General features: G+C 35.6%; 3 protein-coding genes across 6 annotated transcripts in view; all 3 read right to left on the bottom strand.

Moving 5' to 3' along the window:
* Positions 1–7,688: 7,688 nt before the first annotated feature.
* Positions 7,689–20,160, bottom strand: part of LOC107684699 (H/ACA ribonucleoprotein complex subunit 2-like protein) — a 17,920-nt gene continuing 5,448 nt past the window's right edge. Inside the window, exons 3-7 of one of the 3 annotated variants that reach the window (XM_016481031.1) lie at positions 9,766–9,770; positions 8,929–9,108; positions 8,689–8,758; positions 8,482–8,587; positions 7,689–8,376 (exon numbers count right to left, since the gene is read on the bottom strand). In XM_016481031.1, the coding sequence (XP_016336517.1) occupies positions 8,251–8,376; positions 8,482–8,587; positions 8,689–8,758; positions 8,929–9,079 (453 nt within the window). In that variant the 5' untranslated portion in view covers positions 9,080–9,108; positions 9,766–9,770 and the 3' untranslated portion in view covers positions 7,689–8,250. Of the gene's footprint in view, positions 8,377–8,481; positions 8,588–8,688; positions 8,759–8,928; positions 9,237–9,765; positions 9,771–20,160 lie in introns of those variants that run through there. The other 2 variants (XM_016481032.1, XM_016481030.1) reach the window with 2 other exon arrangements.
* Positions 9,509–14,482, bottom strand: LOC107684698 (grpE protein homolog 2, mitochondrial-like). Its single transcript, XM_016481029.1, has 4 exons — positions 14,347–14,482; positions 12,046–12,202; positions 10,833–10,914; positions 9,509–10,743 (listed from the first exon to the last, which is right to left on the bottom strand). Exons 1-4 carry the CDS (start codon positions 14,418–14,420, stop codon positions 10,418–10,420), a joined length of 639 nt encoding a protein of 212 aa, XP_016336515.1. The 5' UTR covers positions 14,421–14,482; the 3' UTR covers positions 9,509–10,417.
* The window catches only part of LOC107684697 (actin filament-associated protein 1-like 1), a 20,542-nt gene continuing 16,114 nt past the window's right edge, over positions 15,733–20,160 (bottom strand). Inside the window, exons 11-19 of one of the 2 annotated variants that reach the window (XM_016481027.1) lie at positions 19,815–19,970; positions 19,500–19,711; positions 19,267–19,412; positions 19,075–19,147; positions 17,976–18,078; positions 17,468–17,635; positions 16,239–16,414; positions 16,023–16,151; positions 15,733–15,868 (exon numbers count right to left, since the gene is read on the bottom strand). In XM_016481027.1, coding sequence (XP_016336513.1) covers positions 15,842–15,868; positions 16,023–16,151; positions 16,239–16,414; positions 17,468–17,635; positions 17,976–18,078; positions 19,075–19,147; positions 19,267–19,412; positions 19,500–19,711; positions 19,815–19,970 — 1,190 coding nt within the window. In that variant the 3' untranslated portion in view covers positions 15,733–15,841. The remainder of the gene's footprint in view (positions 15,869–16,022; positions 16,152–16,238; positions 16,415–17,467; positions 17,636–17,975; positions 18,079–19,074; positions 19,148–19,266; positions 19,413–19,499; positions 19,712–19,814; positions 19,971–20,160) is intronic. The other variant, XM_016481028.1, reaches the window with a different exon arrangement.

Below are 20,160 nucleotides of genomic sequence, written 5' to 3'. Positions count from 1 at the left end.
AATTTGCTTAATTTGCTGTAAAGTTGCTTTGCAATGATTTGTATCGTGAAAAGCGCTGTACAAATAAAACTTGACTTGAAACTTGACTTATTATTTCAAATACCAGTCCAAATGATTCCTGGGGTCTTTACAAGTCTGTGCAGGTGGACATGCACACGTCGGTCTTTGTGGAGATACTCATTTCCATATTTTCAGATCATCAAGTCATAAAGTACACAAGAACCTGGAATTACAACTACACGCATCTACATCCGTTAATGCTGTTTTCCCCTCCTAATGGAGGACAGGGCTCTTCTGTTAAAGCCTGTGGCTACAGACACAAGCATGTAATAATTCAGAGCATCACTTTCTCTACCCATCTGTCGATCGCAGGCTCCTCCAACACGTCTGGCCATGTGCCATTTGCCTAACTTCCAAAACCATAAAACTCTTCGAAAGCCATGCCGTTTAATATTTAAAAGAGGGGAGCTGTACTTTGCATGTCTGTGTGTGAAGCATTTCCATAAAACCCCATGCACTGATCTATGAGAGGAGTGGCTTGAATGGTTTATAAAAACCGAATGGCAAACTAACAGAACTGGGTGTTGAAACAGAATGGCATTCATTTGTCTTGGAACATTCTGTATTGTACAGTGAGTCAAATACATGTTTGTCTCTAGCGGTTTCTCATTTGTCAGTGTTGGCTTTCTCTTGTTCGACCAGTTAGATTTCAGCGCTGATCTCCAAATGGGCATGGATGGTGCATTCGAGTGTGAATTGGAGGACAGGGCTGACAGGAGTTTATGAACTGCGAGGCTGTCAGAGGTGGAGAACATGCCCTCACAAGCCCCCGGTCGCCCCAAGGCTGTCCTGATGGCACACTGACACCCCAATAACCCGATGCACGCACACACTCACACAAACACAAACGTCACTGTTATGCAAATAGAGGTCAAGCTGCTGCTTTTTATGCAGATCTTAAAGAGTTGGTGATCTTAAGCTTGACGTGACATCTCGGTGTTAAAAGCCAGCTCTAAACGATATGCTTCGAACCACTCGAGCATTATAATTCACTGCCGTCTGATCTTTCTATTATATGTCCATCTCTCTTCTCTTTACATGTAAATATTTTGGCCTCTACAATGAGCAATTAAGCATGACGGACAACCCTTTAATAGTTTTCTATGCAAACACTATGTCTTAGCAGTTAGACCTTTTTTTTCACAAACCCCATATGACCAAAGTTTTTTTTTACTTGAAAAGTCCCTGAGATATTTGATGTTAACTTAACTGAAATAAATATAATAAATTCACTTTAGTATCGCACAATTGTAACACTGTTCTTTTCATTTTCTTTGTTTATTTTAATACTACTAAACATATAAAAATTCTATAGAAAATAAATGTCATTATATATCAAATTAAAACACACATATATGATTTTTTTAAACAAATGTTAATATTTTACATAATATATAAATAAAACTCCATATCAAATTCTACAAATTTAACATATATATTAATAGAATTCATATTAAATCTATATTTGAAATATATACATTTATAGATGCATGTAAAATGTACTTTATATATTTAATTTATTATGTATGTTAAATAATATAATATAATATAATACTGTATATTAAACATTTATACTAACTACATATACACAACCGTTCAAAAGTTTGGGCTTAGAAAGTTTTTATTTTTTTTATTTTTAATACTTTAGTTAATATTCAACAAACTGATCAAAAGTCACAGTAGAGACATTGTTTCCACAAAAATTTTAAGCAGCACAGCTGTTTTCGACACTGATAATAAGAAATGTTTCTACAGCAGTAAAATTAAGCTTTGCCATCACAGGATTAAATTACATTTTACAATATATTACAAAAGAAAATATTTCCTAATATTACTGTTTTTACTTTATTTTTAACAAATAAACGCAGCCTTGATGAGTATAAGAGATTAATTTCGATAACATAAATAAAAATCCTAACAATCCCAAACTTTTTAAAGGTAGTGTAAATATTTGAAAATTTGAAAGGTAGTGTAAATTTAAATATTGAATACATTTTAAATATGAAATATAATTGAAACTTGAAATGCATTTTCTATCCCAAGACAGGAATATGTATGAAGTTTCTCCTCTAGAATATCTTAAACATTCTCTTTCTGTGGTGTTGACAGGGGCTTTGCTCTTGACTGTCACTCCTCGGTGGAAGGAGTCAGCGGAGGATTTACGTGCCTCACGCCCCAGGCTCAGAATTATTGCTCAACAGAATACGATGAAATCAGTAAATCTCCTGCTACACCTGCTTTATCACCAGCACCTGTCCGGAATAGAAACTGTCCCAGACTTTAGAGAGAGGAAAGATGGGCCACACAAGAACATGCGCAGAACTAGAGTTCCAGTAATGCTACAGTTGTACACACAGCAGTGAGTCTGACGTGTTGATTTATGAGAACGATACACGACATGAACCGGTTAGAGCTGGCAGGGTGAAGCAGGGTGAAGCAGGGTGAAGTGGGTGAGGGTTGAGGGGGTGTCACGGTGGCGCGTGCTGGTGTTCGAGAGGGGACGGCAGGCAGCAGGTGCATTGTTGACACCCTAAACACATGCAAGGGCAGTGCCAAGCCCTGGAAAAGACATCTCGGCTAAGATACTGAGAAAAGTAGATGAGCCAGGACCTGCATCCTCCTGCATTTCCATCTCAAACAGCCAACATGGTACGTTAAACATGTCAACAGAGAAAAAAATAGAAGAAAAAAAGAAAAAGAAAATGTGTGGAGATTTGGGAGATAAAGGCAAACATGAAATTATAGACAAGGGTATGGAAGAAAGCCAACTGTACATTGGTTTTCTCCATCTTTCAGTTACTGCTGTCTCAAGCGAGGCCTTACATCACAGTGCCTTTTCTCTGTGCTGTGTAATAGCTTGACATCAGAACAATTGTTAAATTAACTAAAAAATCTAGAAATAAACCCATAATCGTGTGAAGATCTTCATGTATAACCATTGTACAAATTGTACCAATACAGTGTTATTGTGTTGTGGGTAGTTGCAAGGCTGTCGCAATGGGTTGCTAAGTTGTTCAGAGTGGGTTTTAGCATATTACTATGTGGTTGCTAGGGTGTTTGGTTGGTTGCTATGTGGTTTAAGCTGGTCTTTCAACCTGTCTAGATGACAAGTGCCTAAAGTGCCTAAAATCCCTCTAAAACCATCTATAATGAAGATCAATTCAAACTTTTAAACAGTTTTGTTTTGTTTTGTTTTGTTTTCCAGCAGGGCACTCCCCACCTAAAGTCTAATGATATTCTAATTTTTTTGGTACTGTCAAATGATTCATCGCAATTAATCGCATCCAAAATAAAAGTTTTTATTTTTATAATATATTGTGTGTGTGCTGTGTATATTTATTATGTATATATAAAGACACACACATACAGCATATATTTTGAAAATATTTACATGTATTTACATGTATATATTCATATTCATATAAATTCTATAATTTATAAATATATTTAATATATAAACGTAACATATTTTTCTTAAGTATATACATGCATGTGTTTGTATTTATATATACATAATAAATAAACACAGTACACACACATATATTATGTAAACAAAAACTTTTACTTTGGATGCGATTAATCGCGATTAATCATTTAACAGCACTAATTTTGTTTTTTTAATTGTTTTTATGTCTTTTATTGTTTGTTTTTCTCCAGCTATGTGCTCCAAATCTAAAATCTCAATGATGTTTTTTGTTTTTTAGGGTGTTCCACATCTAAAGTTTCAATGATATTCTGTATTTGTTTTATTTTGTCTTGTTTTTCAGCTATGAGCTCCAAATCTAAAGTCTCAATGATCATCTACTTAGATATCATGTTTTTAATTTTTTTTATTGTCCACTGCATGAAAATAAAGATGTTACAGCTCATCTCTCCTCAGCAACTCGCATAATTTGAGGAATCATTTGCGCCTGTAACACAATGAGTTTTGCGCTGAAGTTTAATACTTATGCGTAAGGGTTTGTTCAAATAGCAATAGTGATGCTTACCCCTAACCCCTAATTAATGCAGGCAAACAATATCACACCTCTGTAACTAAAATAATTAATTACTTGAATTTATTTTTAATTTCTTTGGTTTGTTTATCCTCCAGCGCCCATATTAAACACTGACCTCACTTTGAAGTGTGTACACTAAAACATGGCTGAACTTTAAAGCTTGTTTGGTAAACTCATGGCACTGGCTGTGGCACCATCCCCCTGAACACAGGTGACTCACATCAGACCACGTCCCGCTGTTGGGAGTAAATAGGTGAACACGTGGCCTGGAATGTGGCTCACAGAAAGGACCTTTGCTTGTCCTTGTCACATTTTTCTTCATGCATTAATGCAGTTTCTGTCCCACCAAGATCTTCATCCATTAAGAACAAATATGCAGTTCAATAGCCAATGCATGTGTCCGGTTACACATTATGATAATGAACTCATCAATGAGTATCTGAGGCACCAAAACACCAAACATTTCTAAAACTCCAATCTGAATTCATCTGCATTTCCCACAACAACTGTAAAAGAAAAAAATCTGAATTGTTTATCGTTGCTGTAAGTACCTCCTCAGACCTGGTGGACCAACTGTGCTCCTGGTACCTCAAAAGACAAGAAAAACATGTAGAATCCAAAACAATGATGAAATGTGAAGCGAAAGAAGCTGTATTATTAGAATCAGAATCAGAATCAGAAGAGCTTTATTACCAAGTATGTTTACACACACAAGGAATTTGACTTGACGACAGGAGCTTCCAGTGTAGAAGAAAGTACAAACATAGTGCAGAAACACATGATAGTGCAGACATACATAGGAATAACACATAGTGCAGACATACATGATAGTGCAGACATACATAGGAATAACACAGTAGGGATGTAATATAACACTAATATAATAAAAAAAGAAAAATTAGAAAAATTTAATAATGTACTATATACAGAAATAGAAGGATAGGAAAAAATGAATTGTTTAGATAAATGTACGGATATGTTTATTAGTGTGCAGATATGTTATTTACAAAGTGTGCAGTTTAATATAAATGGACGATGTATAATTATGAAAGATTAATTGTTCAGGCTGAATATAGCCTGTGGGAAAAAAACTGTTCTTGTGCCTGGCTGTTCTGGTGGTCAGTGCTCCGTAGCGCCGACCAGAAGGCAACAGTTCGAAGACTGAGTGGGCTGGGTGTGAGGGGTCAAAGGTGATTTTTTTTTTTAGCCCTTTTCGTCACTCTGGAGATGTAAAGATCTTGGAGGATGGGGGTGAGTTTGTCTGAGAGAAGGTCAGGCATGATGGTATTGAAGGCCGAACTGAAGTCCACAAATAGGATCCTTGCATAATTCCCAGGTCTGTCGAGGTGTTGCAGGATGTAATGCAGTCCTTATCCATGTCTTCCATGCTTGGTGTCTTTATATGTCTTTATCATGGAAGCAGTGGCAGTAGTCTGAAGTGTCAACCGTCCAGTGCTCAGGTTTTAGCAAACTGAAGGACTGAAACCCCTCTCTTGTGCTTTTATACATGATTTGGGAGTAATATGTGCCAAAAAACAACAAACATCATGGGAGTAAGAGCATTTCAGTATTAAATATTTAAGATGTCAACACAGACTGAACAAGCACCAGGAATCTGGGCCTAGTGAAACGAAAGAGACTCGCAGTGGAGTCTGTTTATCAGTTTCAACACCTAACACACTGTGTTGCTGCACTAAACAAAGAGGCCCTGCTCTATTTATGGTCATATTCTATTACAGTAATGAGCTTTAAGTAAATATGTGAGAATGATGAGGGATCTCTATCATGTCCTGATACAATATACTGCATTCATACAATGAACTTCAGTGAGGAGTGTGTAAAGGCTTGGGGGATAGAAGTGACCTCGAATGGAAGGACAGTTTCTGGAATGACAATACTGCCACCATGTGGACTGTTGCCAAAACCACTGTTATGTAGCGTTTCCTTTTGCATTAGTTTGTCAAACTTTGTTTCAGTCCATTATACAGCCGATTTTCTGTGCTACTTTAACCTCCTGAGACCCTGTGACCTCATATGAGGACATTATATTTTGGTGTATTTCACAGTTTTAAGTCTGGATGTCCTGTACAGAGCACATTCAGGGCTTTTCAGAGATAAATGTTTGGATGTTTCACTATGACCACTCCCTCTCCTTGGTTTTCAAAAATGTCTGATATTAATTTAGTGACAGTCTTATGGAAATATGATAATATTTTGTAATTATTTAAATCTGTCTAATTTTTAAACTGTCTGTCATAAATCAACATCTCAGGAAAATGTTATGGGGTTTCAAATCAAAATATGACTTTCTGTTACGAAACAGGATGTTGATTTCATACATGTCCTCATATGAGGACACTGGGACTAAAAGCATGTTTATTGGCATTTTGGGAGACAACAAATGAATAGGGAAATAAATTATGTTTCAATATTCTATGAAATATATATTATTATGAAAATCTTGTCAATTATTACTCCCATTATTACACTTCTTTTTTCATTACATGTTGCCCCAAAAACACATGAATATGCAAATTAGATTTAGTTTATAGATACATTGTATATAATGAGAAAATCCGTTTATGGACATTTTACACACATTTTGCAGAAAGAAAAATAGTATATCAAATCATTCTGTTATAACATAGTTGAGAATCATCTTTATACAAAGTTTGGTAAAAAAAAAAATCCTGAAAACTAAAAATGTATTGGTGATTTAAAAAATCTATTGTTTTTGCCTATGCATGTTCATTCGTCTTTTTTTTTTTTTAAATTGAGTCCCAATGTCCTCTACCGAGGACATAGCATAATGAAATATCATTTTAAAAAAAAAGATGAAAAAAACTATTTTTTTCCTAAAAATCTTTTCTCGGATCTTAAGAGGTTAAAGGAAGATTATTCTAGTTTTTGTAAAAGGAAAACAATGCCACTACAATACAAAATGGGTAAAATATGTATATAAAGGAAAACATAAATACATAATAGATATAAATAAGTTCTGAGTTTTGAGAATGTGAGTCAATGTTTACTATAGATCTCAAGTATAACGCACCAAGTGCAGCCTGATTTGTTGCCAAATGTCATTAAATGCGTCGCATCCTGCAAATCTTAGATGTCTGAAAAACAAGTACCTTGCCAACACCTTTTTGCTATTTTACAGAACAAATTATGAAATATGCATTAACGTCATGTCATCCAAGACAGGAGAAATGGTATTAACGTTACATATTGGTCTACCTGTTTATAATTTTTTTAATGCATCAACATTTCCATATCTTGTTTTATTTTGTAAGATCTTTTTTAATATAAAATCTCTTAATACATATATATATACACACACAATTTAGTGTGATATTAACATTAGCAAATCAAACATGTTTGTTTTAAAATAATGTATGTGGAAATACATGAGGCCAATAACTCTTGTAAGATCTTTTTTAATATAAAATCTCTTAATACATATATATACACACACACAATTTAGTGTGATATTAACATTAGCAAATCAAACATGTTTGTTTTAAAATAATGTATGTGGAAATACATGAGGCCAATAACTCAAGATTTATTCTCTCAGAATGCAAATGCATGGTATTCTGTGCAGAACGTGTTCGATGATTTTATTTTGATGTTTTTTTAAAGTTCAGAGCACTGCATTTTAAAATTAAACATCAAGATTTTATGAATTATAAGTGTTTTTGTATGACACCCACTTAAATAATACAAACAGTTAAATCAAGACCAAAGAAACCAGATAATGTGAAACAGTAAAAAAAAAAAAATGAAAAGGTTTATTTTGACATCTCTTGGAGCTCTCTGGGGTCCACGGCCCCAAAGCAGTTATGAAAAACGAAAAGTAAACCAATCAATACATCAAACATTTCAGAGATCAAGAGTGTCAAACATTAGAGAAACACAACAGGCTGAACAACAGCTCTATCCACTGTCAGGTGACACGAAGTAAAGCTTCGTTTAAGCAACATCATATTAACTGCTATCATACATTTGTGCTTCTTTCAGCAAATGAAGAAGTCCACAAAGACGACGATCCAGAATTGGGTTCAGTCTCTACATGACATGACAGACGCACTGGTGAACAGGAACACCATGCAAAGTCACTCACAGCCATTCTAATCTGATTTTATATATTCAATCATTCTTTTAAAAACAAAAATAAAACATTCAAGTGTCCTCAGATTGGTTTGGGCAGAGACGTGACTTCCTCCAGACACTCATCATAGGCTTCTTTATATTCATCATGTGGTTTGATCATGATAACACAGGTGGGACGCTTCGATCCAGCTGATGAACCCAAATCCTGCAGAAAGAGGAAAACAAACATGCGAGTATTGTAACTCTGTACTATCTTTGATTTAGAAAGGCAATTATAATATCATATACTGTACAGTTCTGATGAACTTACAACTTTAGATGGCACATAAGCATAGGGCATGTTTCTGTCTTCACACATGATTGGTAAGTGGCAATACACGTCGATGGGAAGAGTGTCTCCAGCAAACACCACAATACTACAAGATGACAGAAACAGTGTTAAAATAACATAACCGTGAACTGACCGACCAGTGACTGAATGATACTGACACACACGAGGAAAATAACCTCGCCTTACCCCCTCTCGCCTTTGTTGATAAACTTCTGTACCTCTTTTACTCCTCGTCGGATCTGTTTGATTTTAGCTGCTATGGAAAATAATGAGGAACATTTATAATAACTGACTGCAACCACGTGGCTGTCTGTCTCTTTAACAATAAAACTATATACAGCCATATTTAATACATTTGATTCCGATTCAAATGTGCTATAGCTTACGGTTATAGAAAAAAAGTTTGTATTTTTTACACATTTTTACCTTTTTTGACGCACTTGTAGAGCTTTTTGCTTAGTTTACGCGATGCAAGCGGGTTTGCGATTGGGTTTACATTAGCTATCAATTCTTGATATGATTTCTCTGTTCCCCCAGTCTCCTCTTCGCCAGTTTTCTCCTTCTTTACCTTTGTCATGTTTCGCTACAAAAAAAAATGTGAAACAACTTGAGGGAGATTTTGTGTTGCTGGAGAACACAAGTGCTGCAAATCTGACCGTATTTCCGGTTTTTCTTCTTCTTTGAGGTTTAACGGCGGCTTGCATCCAGGAGCGTTGCATTACCGCCACCTTCTGGATTATTCTCCTGCAATCATAACTTCTGCAACTTAAAATTACATGTTCTATGGTTTCTAATGTCTGACAATATTCACAAAAACCAGTAGGATGCTTCCCTATAATGTGTAATGTACTATTTGTATTTCCGGTGTTTTTCACCTACACTGCAGTAACTCGGCGGCACGTAACGTTACTGAGATACATTTGTAGACACTGACCCCTACAGCACAGAATGATCAACTGATGAGATTTTATTCAGTCAAAACATCTGCCTCGCACACATACACTCAAAACTAATTGTCTGCAACATTTACAAAGAATACTTCTGTAAGAACCTTAGTTTAAAAGAAAATAACTTACAGTTTTTCTTCTCAACTACAAAAAAACCGTCAGGGCAAACTATTGCAAACAAATAAATACATATATTTTTATGTTCATTTTATCTCCCAAATAACATTTCGTTCAATTCCACTTTGAATACATATTTATCTCGTGCATTTCTCTGCTCTAAAACAGAAACCTTTTAGCATTTGTTTTGGGTACTAACACTTACTTGACACATTTCACAACAGCCAGACTTTCTGATAACGTTACAATAATATTCTATGCGTTAACATTAGTTTCATGTTAATATGATGCATTATGAACTAATACTATGTAGAACGAATGGTATATTCTTAAATTAAAATTAAGATCAATGAATGCTGTAAACATGGCTGTTCATTGTTAATTCATTAACTAGTGTTAAAGCATATAGAATCATATTGTAAAGTGTTACTTTCTTATAAAAGTCATTACTGTTTTGCCATTGAGCTCCAAAACTACTAATCACTTACAGAAGCCACCATGACAAGGGTGTAAAGTGCATTTTCCAGGTCAATTTAACACTACAATTCTTATTACACTACAAATGTAGTGTCTTGGAACACACACAAGACAATAATGAATCTTTCCAAACATTAAATGGGCATTGGACATTCTGTAAATCGGGTTTCAAAACAAACAAACAAAAACCCTGATTAATCTGTGTAGATTACAAGGTAGAAAAACAAAAAAGCAACATTTATAAATGCATATAAATAACCATTACTTCAAAGAGTAAGTCAAATGTGTAGTTGTCTAGAGATGTAAGAACATTGGTATCGTACATACTAAGAGTGTAAAAAAAACATAAGCAGGAGAGGACTGAGCTAAGGCCGTCACTGCTCCTGCGTCTTCACAGCTATAGCCACAAGGGCATGGCGAATGGTACGTCCATGCAGCATGTAACCGTCTTGCTTCACCACAGCTATGGTGCCGGGCTCCACTCCCTCTGCTGGAGTATGACAGACTATTTCATGCTGATATGGGTCGTAGGCAGATCCCACAGGGCTCATCTTCTCCAGTCCATGCTTAGTGAAGATGACCTGCAGCCGCCCCTGTATGTGTGCCAGGTATTGTGTCAGCTGCTGTACTCCATCTCTCTCCTCAACCTTCTCCAACAGGTCTGCCACCTCCACAATGTCACGGCAGAAACTCTGAATCCCTATAGGAGGAGCGTAATGTTCAATGTAATGCTACTATAATAATGCAATGTGAACAGCTATAATGTGCAGCTAAATTAAAGTAAGTTACCAAATAGCTTGGCGTCCTCAACAAATTTCTGTGTTCTTCTTCTGACATTGTCTGAGTCAGCTAGGGCTCGTTTGTATCTCTCCTGTGAAAAGCACAAAAAGTTTGAGTAATAATTGCCAAAAGCAAAAAATAACCAAATTACAAATATAATCAATATTATACGATTGAATTATAACAATTAAGTAAAACTGTGTGATTGCAATGTATGTGTACAATACTTATTTGAATTTCACTAAATCCACTGACATCACTGTCAGGCAATAAGTCACTGATATTTACCAATGAAAATAACCCTAAAACGACCAAATACTGACCAGATCGATATAGCAGGTGATAATTATCCTTTATTAATGTTGCATTTACTCCAGAACACCATATACATATGTGACCCTGGACCACAAAATTAGTCATAAGGGTCAATTTTTTGAAATTGAGATTTATGCATGATAATAAAATTCATGAAATTATTTATGCGGAATAAATACGCTTTCCATGGATGTATGGTTTGTTAGGATAGGACAATATCTGGCCGAGATACAACTATTTGAATATCTGGAATCTGAGGGAGCAAAAAAAATCAAAATACTGAGAAAATCGCCTTTAAAGTTGTCCAAATGAAGCTCTTAGCAATGCATATTATTCATCAAAAATTAAGTTTTGATATATTTACGGTAGGAAGTTTACAAAATATCTTCATGGAAGATGATCTTTACTTAATATCCTAATGATTTTTGGCATTAAAGAAAAATAGATAATTTTGACCCATACAATGTTTTTTTGGCTATTGCTAAAAATATACCCCAGCGACTTAAGAATGGTTTTGTGCTCCAGGGTCACATATATTTAAACTCTAACTGACTTGTTTTCAATCATGAATGTTTAGTTTCTTAAAAAGCTACAATAGCTTACAAATACCCCTTTTCCACCAGAACTGTTCACATTTGGAAGCCAGAGTCTGTTCTTGGCTTGAGGAACGAACAATGACGCAACGCTGGTACGTGTTGTTTACCTGACTACAACCAGTCAAAAAAACAAATACTGCACATCCTGGTATTTGTATGGGCAGTTCAGCACTTCTGTTTTGCTGTTTGCAGTACGGTGAGTGATTTTAGAATATCAGCAGCTCGCATAAACTGCTGGTACTCTTATCTGTCCTATTACATTGGAACTGAAACCCTTAATTCATTTGCTCTCTCACACATTTTGAACTTACAGTGAGGTCGTGAACCTGCTCTTCCAGTTTTCTAGCTCTTATCTCTAAGGTCCTGACATGTGTCACAGAGTGACTGTGGTCGTCATCTCCATCACCATGGCAGTCATCACCAGCACTACGATGTTCTGCTGCAGTGCTGAAGAGGCCTACGACGGACCTGGAGGAAAGAAAAAAGAAAACAGTTGTCAAATGCACAGCGTGATCACCACTTCAAAATGCGCATTTTATTTTTTATTAGACATCTTCTAAAGCCTGTATATGTATATATATATATATATATATATATGTGAGACAAAAATGCCTCTTTTACACTGAAGTGAATGGGTGCCATCAGAATGAGATGATCAAACAGCTGATAAAAACGTTACAATAATCTACAAGTAATTCACATTCAATACTCCAGTTCAATAATTAGCGTCTTGAAGTAAAAAAAAAAAAAAAACTAAAACAAATCCATCATTAAGGTGTTTTACCTTTCTTCTGGCCAAAATACAAGTCTATAATAAATGCTTCCTCCAGTGAAAGTTCATCGCCTTTTGTGCTCTCACTTCAAAATCCAACAATATTTTTGTTAGAACTGTTTTTGCATGTAAACAGTGCTTATTCTGTGCATATTTCACTCCCGATTCAGATGAGGTGACGTTGGAGAAAGCAAAATTATGGATAATTGACCGATTTTCTTGACTGGTTTCGAGTTTAAAATGTCTTAATGATGGTGGGTTTTTTGTTTTTTTTAAACGCAGCTTTTTGCTTCACAACACACTGATGGACTGGAGTCATGTGGATTACTTGTGGATTATTGTTATGTATTTATCAGCTGTTTGGACTCTCATTCTGACGGCACCCATTCACTGCAGAGGATCCATTGGGCAGTACGTGATAAATTTAAATGCTAAAATTAATGCTACATTTCTCCAAATCTGTTCTGATGAAGAAACAAACTCATATCTTGGATGGCCTGAAGGTAAGCACATTTTATTGTATTTTTTTTATTAACTATTTAAAGGACTGTGGTATTTAGCTTTGTGCTGAACATAATGCTGCAATGCTCATGTAACACATTTCTTTATAACATTTTCTGCATAAAAAGATCTGATTGGCAAATTAATATTACATGAAACAAACACAAACAAGAAAAAAATATATAATTTGATCCCAAAATATTTTTTTATATTTTCAAAGCTTTAGCCCTCCACATTTACTGTTTACTGGCAGGATTCAATGAAGATAACAGCCGCTCAAGCCAAAAGGGCACTTGGATCTTTTTTTTTCTCCTAAAACACTACAGCACTTGTAATGCCACAGCAAAATATTCGGCATGTAATAATTTGCTCTCCCATTTTAGTTTATCATAACCACAACTTAACTAAAACATGAGAATGAATTAGCCCAACATGGCCACAGTTTACCTAAAAAAAAAGCTATCAAATTAATAAATCATGGGATTCATTCATTTGTGGCCATGATTATCTTGCCATGTGAAATAGATAAAAATAGATATTAAATAGATAAAAACTATAATTTGATAAATAATAAAAAACTATTTGGGTTACCCCACTATATCCTAAACAAGAAATCTTTTATTTTTAACGATTTTCAATGTGGGTTAAATGTGACCCAAAATGATCACAGATGGCTGCAGTTTCTTAGGACAATAGGAGGGTCAATTTGCCCCGTTTACACTGGTATGGGCCACGAACAAAGAGAATCCACAGGAATGCAATAAAAGCCATTCATCATCACGAATAATTACACGTTCAGTCCGTTTAACATGTATAGTTGTGAAAGTAAATGAGTCGTAGGATTGATGATTACACAACGGTAAGTAACGTTTTGAAAACACTAAACAACCATAAATGTAAGAAAATCCATCAGAGGGCTTGCCGATGCACTTACTACGATATCTGACACTGTTTTAATACAGGTCATAATAGTATTGTTACATTTAATAGCCCGTAACTAGGAAAGGACGAAACGTTAAAGCAAAACACAGATGTGATATTAAAGGTGAAAGATGTGATTGATGGAGCAATCTTGCTAAACAACTTTAAAACACAATATAAAGTACCAAACGAACCACGGTCGACGGGTTCGTCGTTTCTTAACGAATTTAAACTCGTCTGGGTTGTATTTATTGGTTAAACTGGGGTTCGAGTCCGTTAACTCACTCCAGTTAGCAGAGACGCCTAACGTTACCTCACACTTTAAACGGTTAAAATGGCGATAATGTTAACAAAACCCTGTTTTTTCTCGTATTATTAGCACATCTGTCTAAATATTACTCTATAAATCAAGCTTTACCTGTTGACTGCACTTGGTGTTAACCTGCACAAATCGATGTGAAATCTCGTTACGGACAGACACCGCACGGCCATTTCCTCAGTAGAGCGTGTGGGTGGTCAGCGCGCGTGACATGCTCGACGAGTCACTGTTTAGAATCAGTGAGTCGATTCACTAAAACAACTGTGAATCTCGCGTTCCTGGTTTTGAAAAGAACTGAAATCTCGCATCTACGGCAACTTATCTTTTATTATAAAACCATCCATTCTGACTGGTGTTTTTGTTCTTCTGTATTGTATTTGACTGATTTAATATTTTACTAAACACGATAATCTGCTTCAGGGGGTTGTAAACCTTTTGTGGCCCAGGCAAGGACCACCCAGCCTGCTCAAAGACCCCCTAATATAAAATGGTCATTTTATCTGTAGCACTGTATACAATAATTAATAGACCCCCAGTTGACTACCCTGGATCTGCTTGATACATGATTGATGATTATATGTTGATGAATGCTGTTAAGCCCATGACTTTCCCCCCAGTTCACAACTTTTAGAAGCAAAGCCCATTTTAGTTGATGTTATTACAGTGTAATTCACAATCAAAACAAAAAAAAAAGACATTTGCTTAAATAAACAAAACTCCAAAAAAGCCATTTTTGAACACACTTTTAATACAAGAAATTACCTAGATGTTGCAAAGAAAAAAAAACAATGATTATTTTCTTTAGACTGCTTTTATGCACAAAATAGAAATAAATAAATCTGGTAAATTAAGTGCCCTAGTGTTAACAAACGGGAAAATCATTTGAATGCAATGCAGTTCAGTTTCACATAACATATAAAAGAGAGAGATATTAACACTGTTCTCAAAACTGCACAAAGAAATCAGCAGGAAGGCCACATCAGTATCCTGTGGCAGAATATATTAAGATGTGAAAAGACAATTTTCATAGAATTCAGGCACCTATTTTAACACTTATATTAAACAAACAGGTGTTTATAAAACACTTTGTTTCCTGAACATTCCCTTATCCTTGCCATCTTCATGCAATTTTTATTTAACATTCATTTTTATTTACAGGCTACCATCAAATATACGATCAACTGTCCCTTGCATAAGTGCAGTGTAGTGGACAGAAGGCATGATCACAGATACAATCTCTTCTTCGCTTTAAAGGAATAGTTTAACCAAAAATGAAAATTGCTGAAAATGTTCTCATGTCCTTATGTACTCGTGATGAAGTCGTGTGGATTACTTGTGGATTATTGTGATGTTTTTAGGAGATGTTTAAACTCTCATGCTGACGGCACCCATTCACTGCAGAGGAGCCGTTGGTGAGCAAGTGATGTAATGCTTAATTTCTTCAAATTTGTTATGATGAAGAAACAAACTCATCTACATCTTGGATGGTCTGAGGGTGAGTAAATGTTTAGCGTATTTTTATTTTTGGGTGAACTATTCCTTTAATACTCCATCTTAAACAGATCCTCAGACTCTCCTGATGACAATGCTATAATTACATCACTTTCTTTGACTCCCATTCCTAAATACAAAATAAATAAAACAGAAAGAACAGAATAAAAAAAGATAAGAATAACACATAAAAAAGAGAAGAATAAAACATTTATTATTGTTGACAGTTACACATCTCAAGCATCACCATGTGTGTTTCATCGAATATCTGTGTAACCGTATACCTTGGCTTTCTGCATGACATTTCCTTTGGTGGATGCATAGATGGAAGGGGGGCGTTTCTTCATTTCAGATGCACAGTTGACCGGCACAATGGCACCATTGTAAATATCTTCCGTTTTTTTAACCGGAACCTAGAGGTATTAAGATATAAATAAATGTTACCGTAGAATCAAGTTCATCTGAGGGAAAAGCATATTAAAAGTCAAGAATGCAGGTACCTTAATGGTGGGTTTGCTTTCCACAGGCGCCCCCAGCATTCCTCCAGTCAGAGACTTTTTCAGTTTCTCCTTCACCTCCGTAAGTCGCAGCTCCAGGTCCACTCGCTCAGCTTCCTTCTGCCGGCAGCTTTCCTCCAGCTGGGCCAGATGCTGCTCCATGGCTTTCTGCTGTTTATCTGATGCACACATGTACACTGCTGTTCAAAAGTTTGGGATCAGTAAGATTTTTAAATTTGTTTTAAAGAAGACTCTTCTGCTCATCAAGGCTGCATTTATTTGACCAGAAATACAGAAAAAACAGTAATATTGTAAAATATTATTACCATTTAAAATAAGGGTTGTCTATTTTAATATACTTTAAAATATAATTTATTTCTGTGATGCAAAGCTGAATTTCCACCATCATTACTCCAGTCTTCAGTGTCACATGATCCTACAGAAATCGTTCCAATAAGCTGATTTATTATCAACGTTGGAAACAGTTGTGCTGCTTTTTTTTTTTTTTTTTTTTGGAACCCGTGATACTTTTTTCAAGATTTCTGATGAATAAAGTTAAAAAAATAACAGCATTTATTTAAAATATACATTTTTCTTACAATATAAGTCTTTATTACTGAATAAAAGCATTTCTTTCCAAAAAAAAAAAGAAAGAAAAAAAATACTGACCCCAAACTTTTGAATGGTAGTGTATGTTGTTACAAAATAATTATATTTAGAATAAATGCTGTTCTTTTTAACTTATTATTCGTCAAATAATCCTGAAAAAAGTATCACAGTTTCCAAAAAAAATATTAAGCAGCAAAACTATTATAATATTGATAATAAATCAGCATACTGGAATAATTTCTGAAGGATCATGTGACACTGAAGACTGGAATAATGATGCTGAAAATTCAGCTTTGCATTACATGAATAAATTATATTTTAAAGTATATTAAAATAGAAAAGTATTATTTTAAATTGCAATAATATTTCACAATATTACAGTTTTTTTCTGTATTTCTGATCAAATTAATGCAGCCTTGATGAGCAAAAGAGACTTCTTTTGAAAACATTACAAATCTTACTGATCTCAAACTTTTGAATGGCAGTGTACAAAACATATAACATTAAATGAACAACTCCCATAACTGTGGATATTGTCAGTAGGTGGCGCCAAATACTGCAAAAATGGTAACAGACCACCTTGCATATTATTGATTAACAGTCAAACCAGTCAATTCTCTCACCAGTCGCCTTTTTCAGCTCTTCCTTCACCACCCTCTTTTCTGAGCGCAGTGACAACAGGTTCTTCTTGATTACTTCCTTTTCTTTCTCGAGCTGCTCTTTCTCATTGAGATACCGTCGTGCATCTTCTTCTGCCCTCGTCTTTCCATATTTACCGTAGTGATTCACAGCTACAACACAAAAATAAGACGGAATTGGTCATAAATGGTATTTAATCAGTAAAGCTATGATTGTGTTTGTATACATGTCTAGATCAGGGATCCTCAAATCTGGCCCACGAGATCCACTTTCCTGCAGAGTTTAGCTCTAACCCTAATCAAACACACCTGAGCATGCTAATCAATGTCTTCAGGATCATTAGAAAATCACAGGTAGGCGAGTTTGATCAGGGTTGGAGCTAAACTCTGCAGCGCATTGGCCCTCCAGGGCAAGATTTGAGGAACCCTGGTCTAGATGATGCTGAAAGCATTAACCAAAAAAAAAAGTGATTTTCCAGTGGAAACAACTTACAGGAACCGTGTCGCTTCACTGTGATCTGTGTGTCACCCTTGGCTGTATCCACACTGGACATAGAGGAATAACGCTTCAGTTTAGACTGATTGTCATCTACCTGCTGGTGGAAGAGAGACAGAGTAGAGGGGGAAAAAATGAGGAGCAATTACAGCTTGTGTGGCAACAAAACAAAATTTAAACATTTTTGTTAACGTCTTGGTTTTCAGTATGATAGTATTTACTTCAGCATTACACAATGTGCTTATTTAGGGATTCCTTTTTAAAAGGAACATGCTTGCAATGACAGAATATTAGTAGCTGACTAGACATAACAAAGATTGTTGCATAACTTAACCACCCAACAAAGAAAGAAATGGTACTACAAAAACATTTTAGAGAATAAACCAGAGAAAATAAATATTTGTTGCTGCCTTTCGGGCTAATTTGGAAAATGAACTAAAACTCTGAGAGAACTGTGGTTATTCTCCAGTTAACTCCAGAAACAACACCTAACTTGGCTGAAACATTCTTTTCAAATGTCATAAAAATCTCTAAGTAAAATCTGACACACAGCAAAAATGATCAGTTTTCATTATACTCTTTGATCATGAACGCCAAAAAAAAAAATTTGAATGAAATTTCTTATGCTCAACAAGGCATTTATTTGATAATAATACAGTAAAAATAGCAATATTGTGAAATGTTATTACAATTAACTTTTCAATCTGAATATATTTCAAAATGTGATTTATTGCTGTAATGGAAAAGCTGAATTTTCAGCATGATTACTCCAGGCTTTAGTGTCACATGATCCTTCAGAAGTCATTTTAATATGCTGATTTGGTGTAAAAAACATTTCTTATTATTATCAATGCTGCTGTTTAATAATTTTGTGGAAACAGTGATATTTTATTCAGGATTTTTTGATGAATAAAAAAACTCAAACAGCATTTATTTGAAATAGAATAGTCTTTACTCTTTACTGTTGCTGAGGGGTGTGATTTTACAAAACACCACTAAGTAATTGTTACTAAAAATTTAAATTCAATTCAATTTAAATAAATAAATAAATACATGTTTAATGCATATGTGATATATTTTTAACTTAACACCTTACCAACACGCTTTCATAAGGTACTTCATCATAAGTCCGTGGATCTGTGGAGGCGCTGCTAGAGGAGGTCGCCCACCTATGGCATGAAAAATTTAATAAAACAAGAATTAGCATGAAAATACCACAAATCTGTGAGTGAACTACTTTACACATTCCAATTGGAACAGGCTAAATATCCTCAGTTCTACTACTCACAGAAAAGAGTGTCGTGCTGCGTTCTGGATGCTGCTGATGGTGTCCACATCCACATAGTCATAATGCAATGCCTCAGGGGTGGTAGCGCTGCCTGCTTCAGCCAACAAAACCCCCAGCCAGCGGCCCATCTCCACAGAACAGCTCGCCTGAGGTTGATTATACATACAGAATTACCCATATGCTTTTTTTAAATGAAACATCTTACAATGTAACAGAAGATCCATAGTTTTTACCTCCAGGGCGGCCACTTCTTTGCTCGCTCGCATGATGCGGAAGGCAAAAGGATGTTTGGGTCCAAGACCGGGTAAGACTTCTACACCATGCAGGGCTAAAGCACTCACATGGGTGTGAATGTCCCTTCTGTCCTTATGGAGATACAGAGTCCCATTCCTCACACAACACCAGCGCTCCTTCCAACACTGGTTGACCAGGACATTCAAGTAACCTAGCAAAAGACAAGAAACCCTCAGAAACTTGCAGGAAAGTCTCAAAATATGAAAATGAGCAACAGCTAATCACAAAGGAAAGGTGGATTTATGCCCCCTCACCACAACGGGGATTGTCATCCAGGTGGGAAAGCGTGTTGGTTTCGCCCGGCAAGGGCGGCTTCTTCTTGGAAAGACTGATAATGCGGTTGATTTTCCTGCCAGCGGCTCGACTCATAGATCCAGTCAGCTCAGAGAATGTCCCTTTTTTGCCCTTCCCTACAGGAAGAAGCACAGGAAGCATCAAAAGAGGATGCATATAGTGCAAGGACAAGACACATAACAAATGTTTGGATTCTATTTACGAAGATGCCTTTGATTTCCTTTGTTTGCAATGTTGAGGGGAAAAAAACAGCATACTTAAGTGTATAGCTGTTTCTTGCAGCAATGAGATTTCAAGTGTTTTTAT

Source organism: Sinocyclocheilus anshuiensis, unplaced genomic scaffold (assembly GCF_001515605.1).
Source record: "Sinocyclocheilus anshuiensis isolate Anshui unplaced genomic scaffold, SAMN03320099.WGS_v1.1 scaffold509, whole genome shotgun sequence".
In the NCBI taxonomy this organism is placed as follows: domain Eukaryota; kingdom Metazoa; phylum Chordata; class Actinopteri; order Cypriniformes; family Cyprinidae; genus Sinocyclocheilus; species Sinocyclocheilus anshuiensis.
This window is presented reverse-complemented; position numbering and strand designations above follow the sequence as displayed.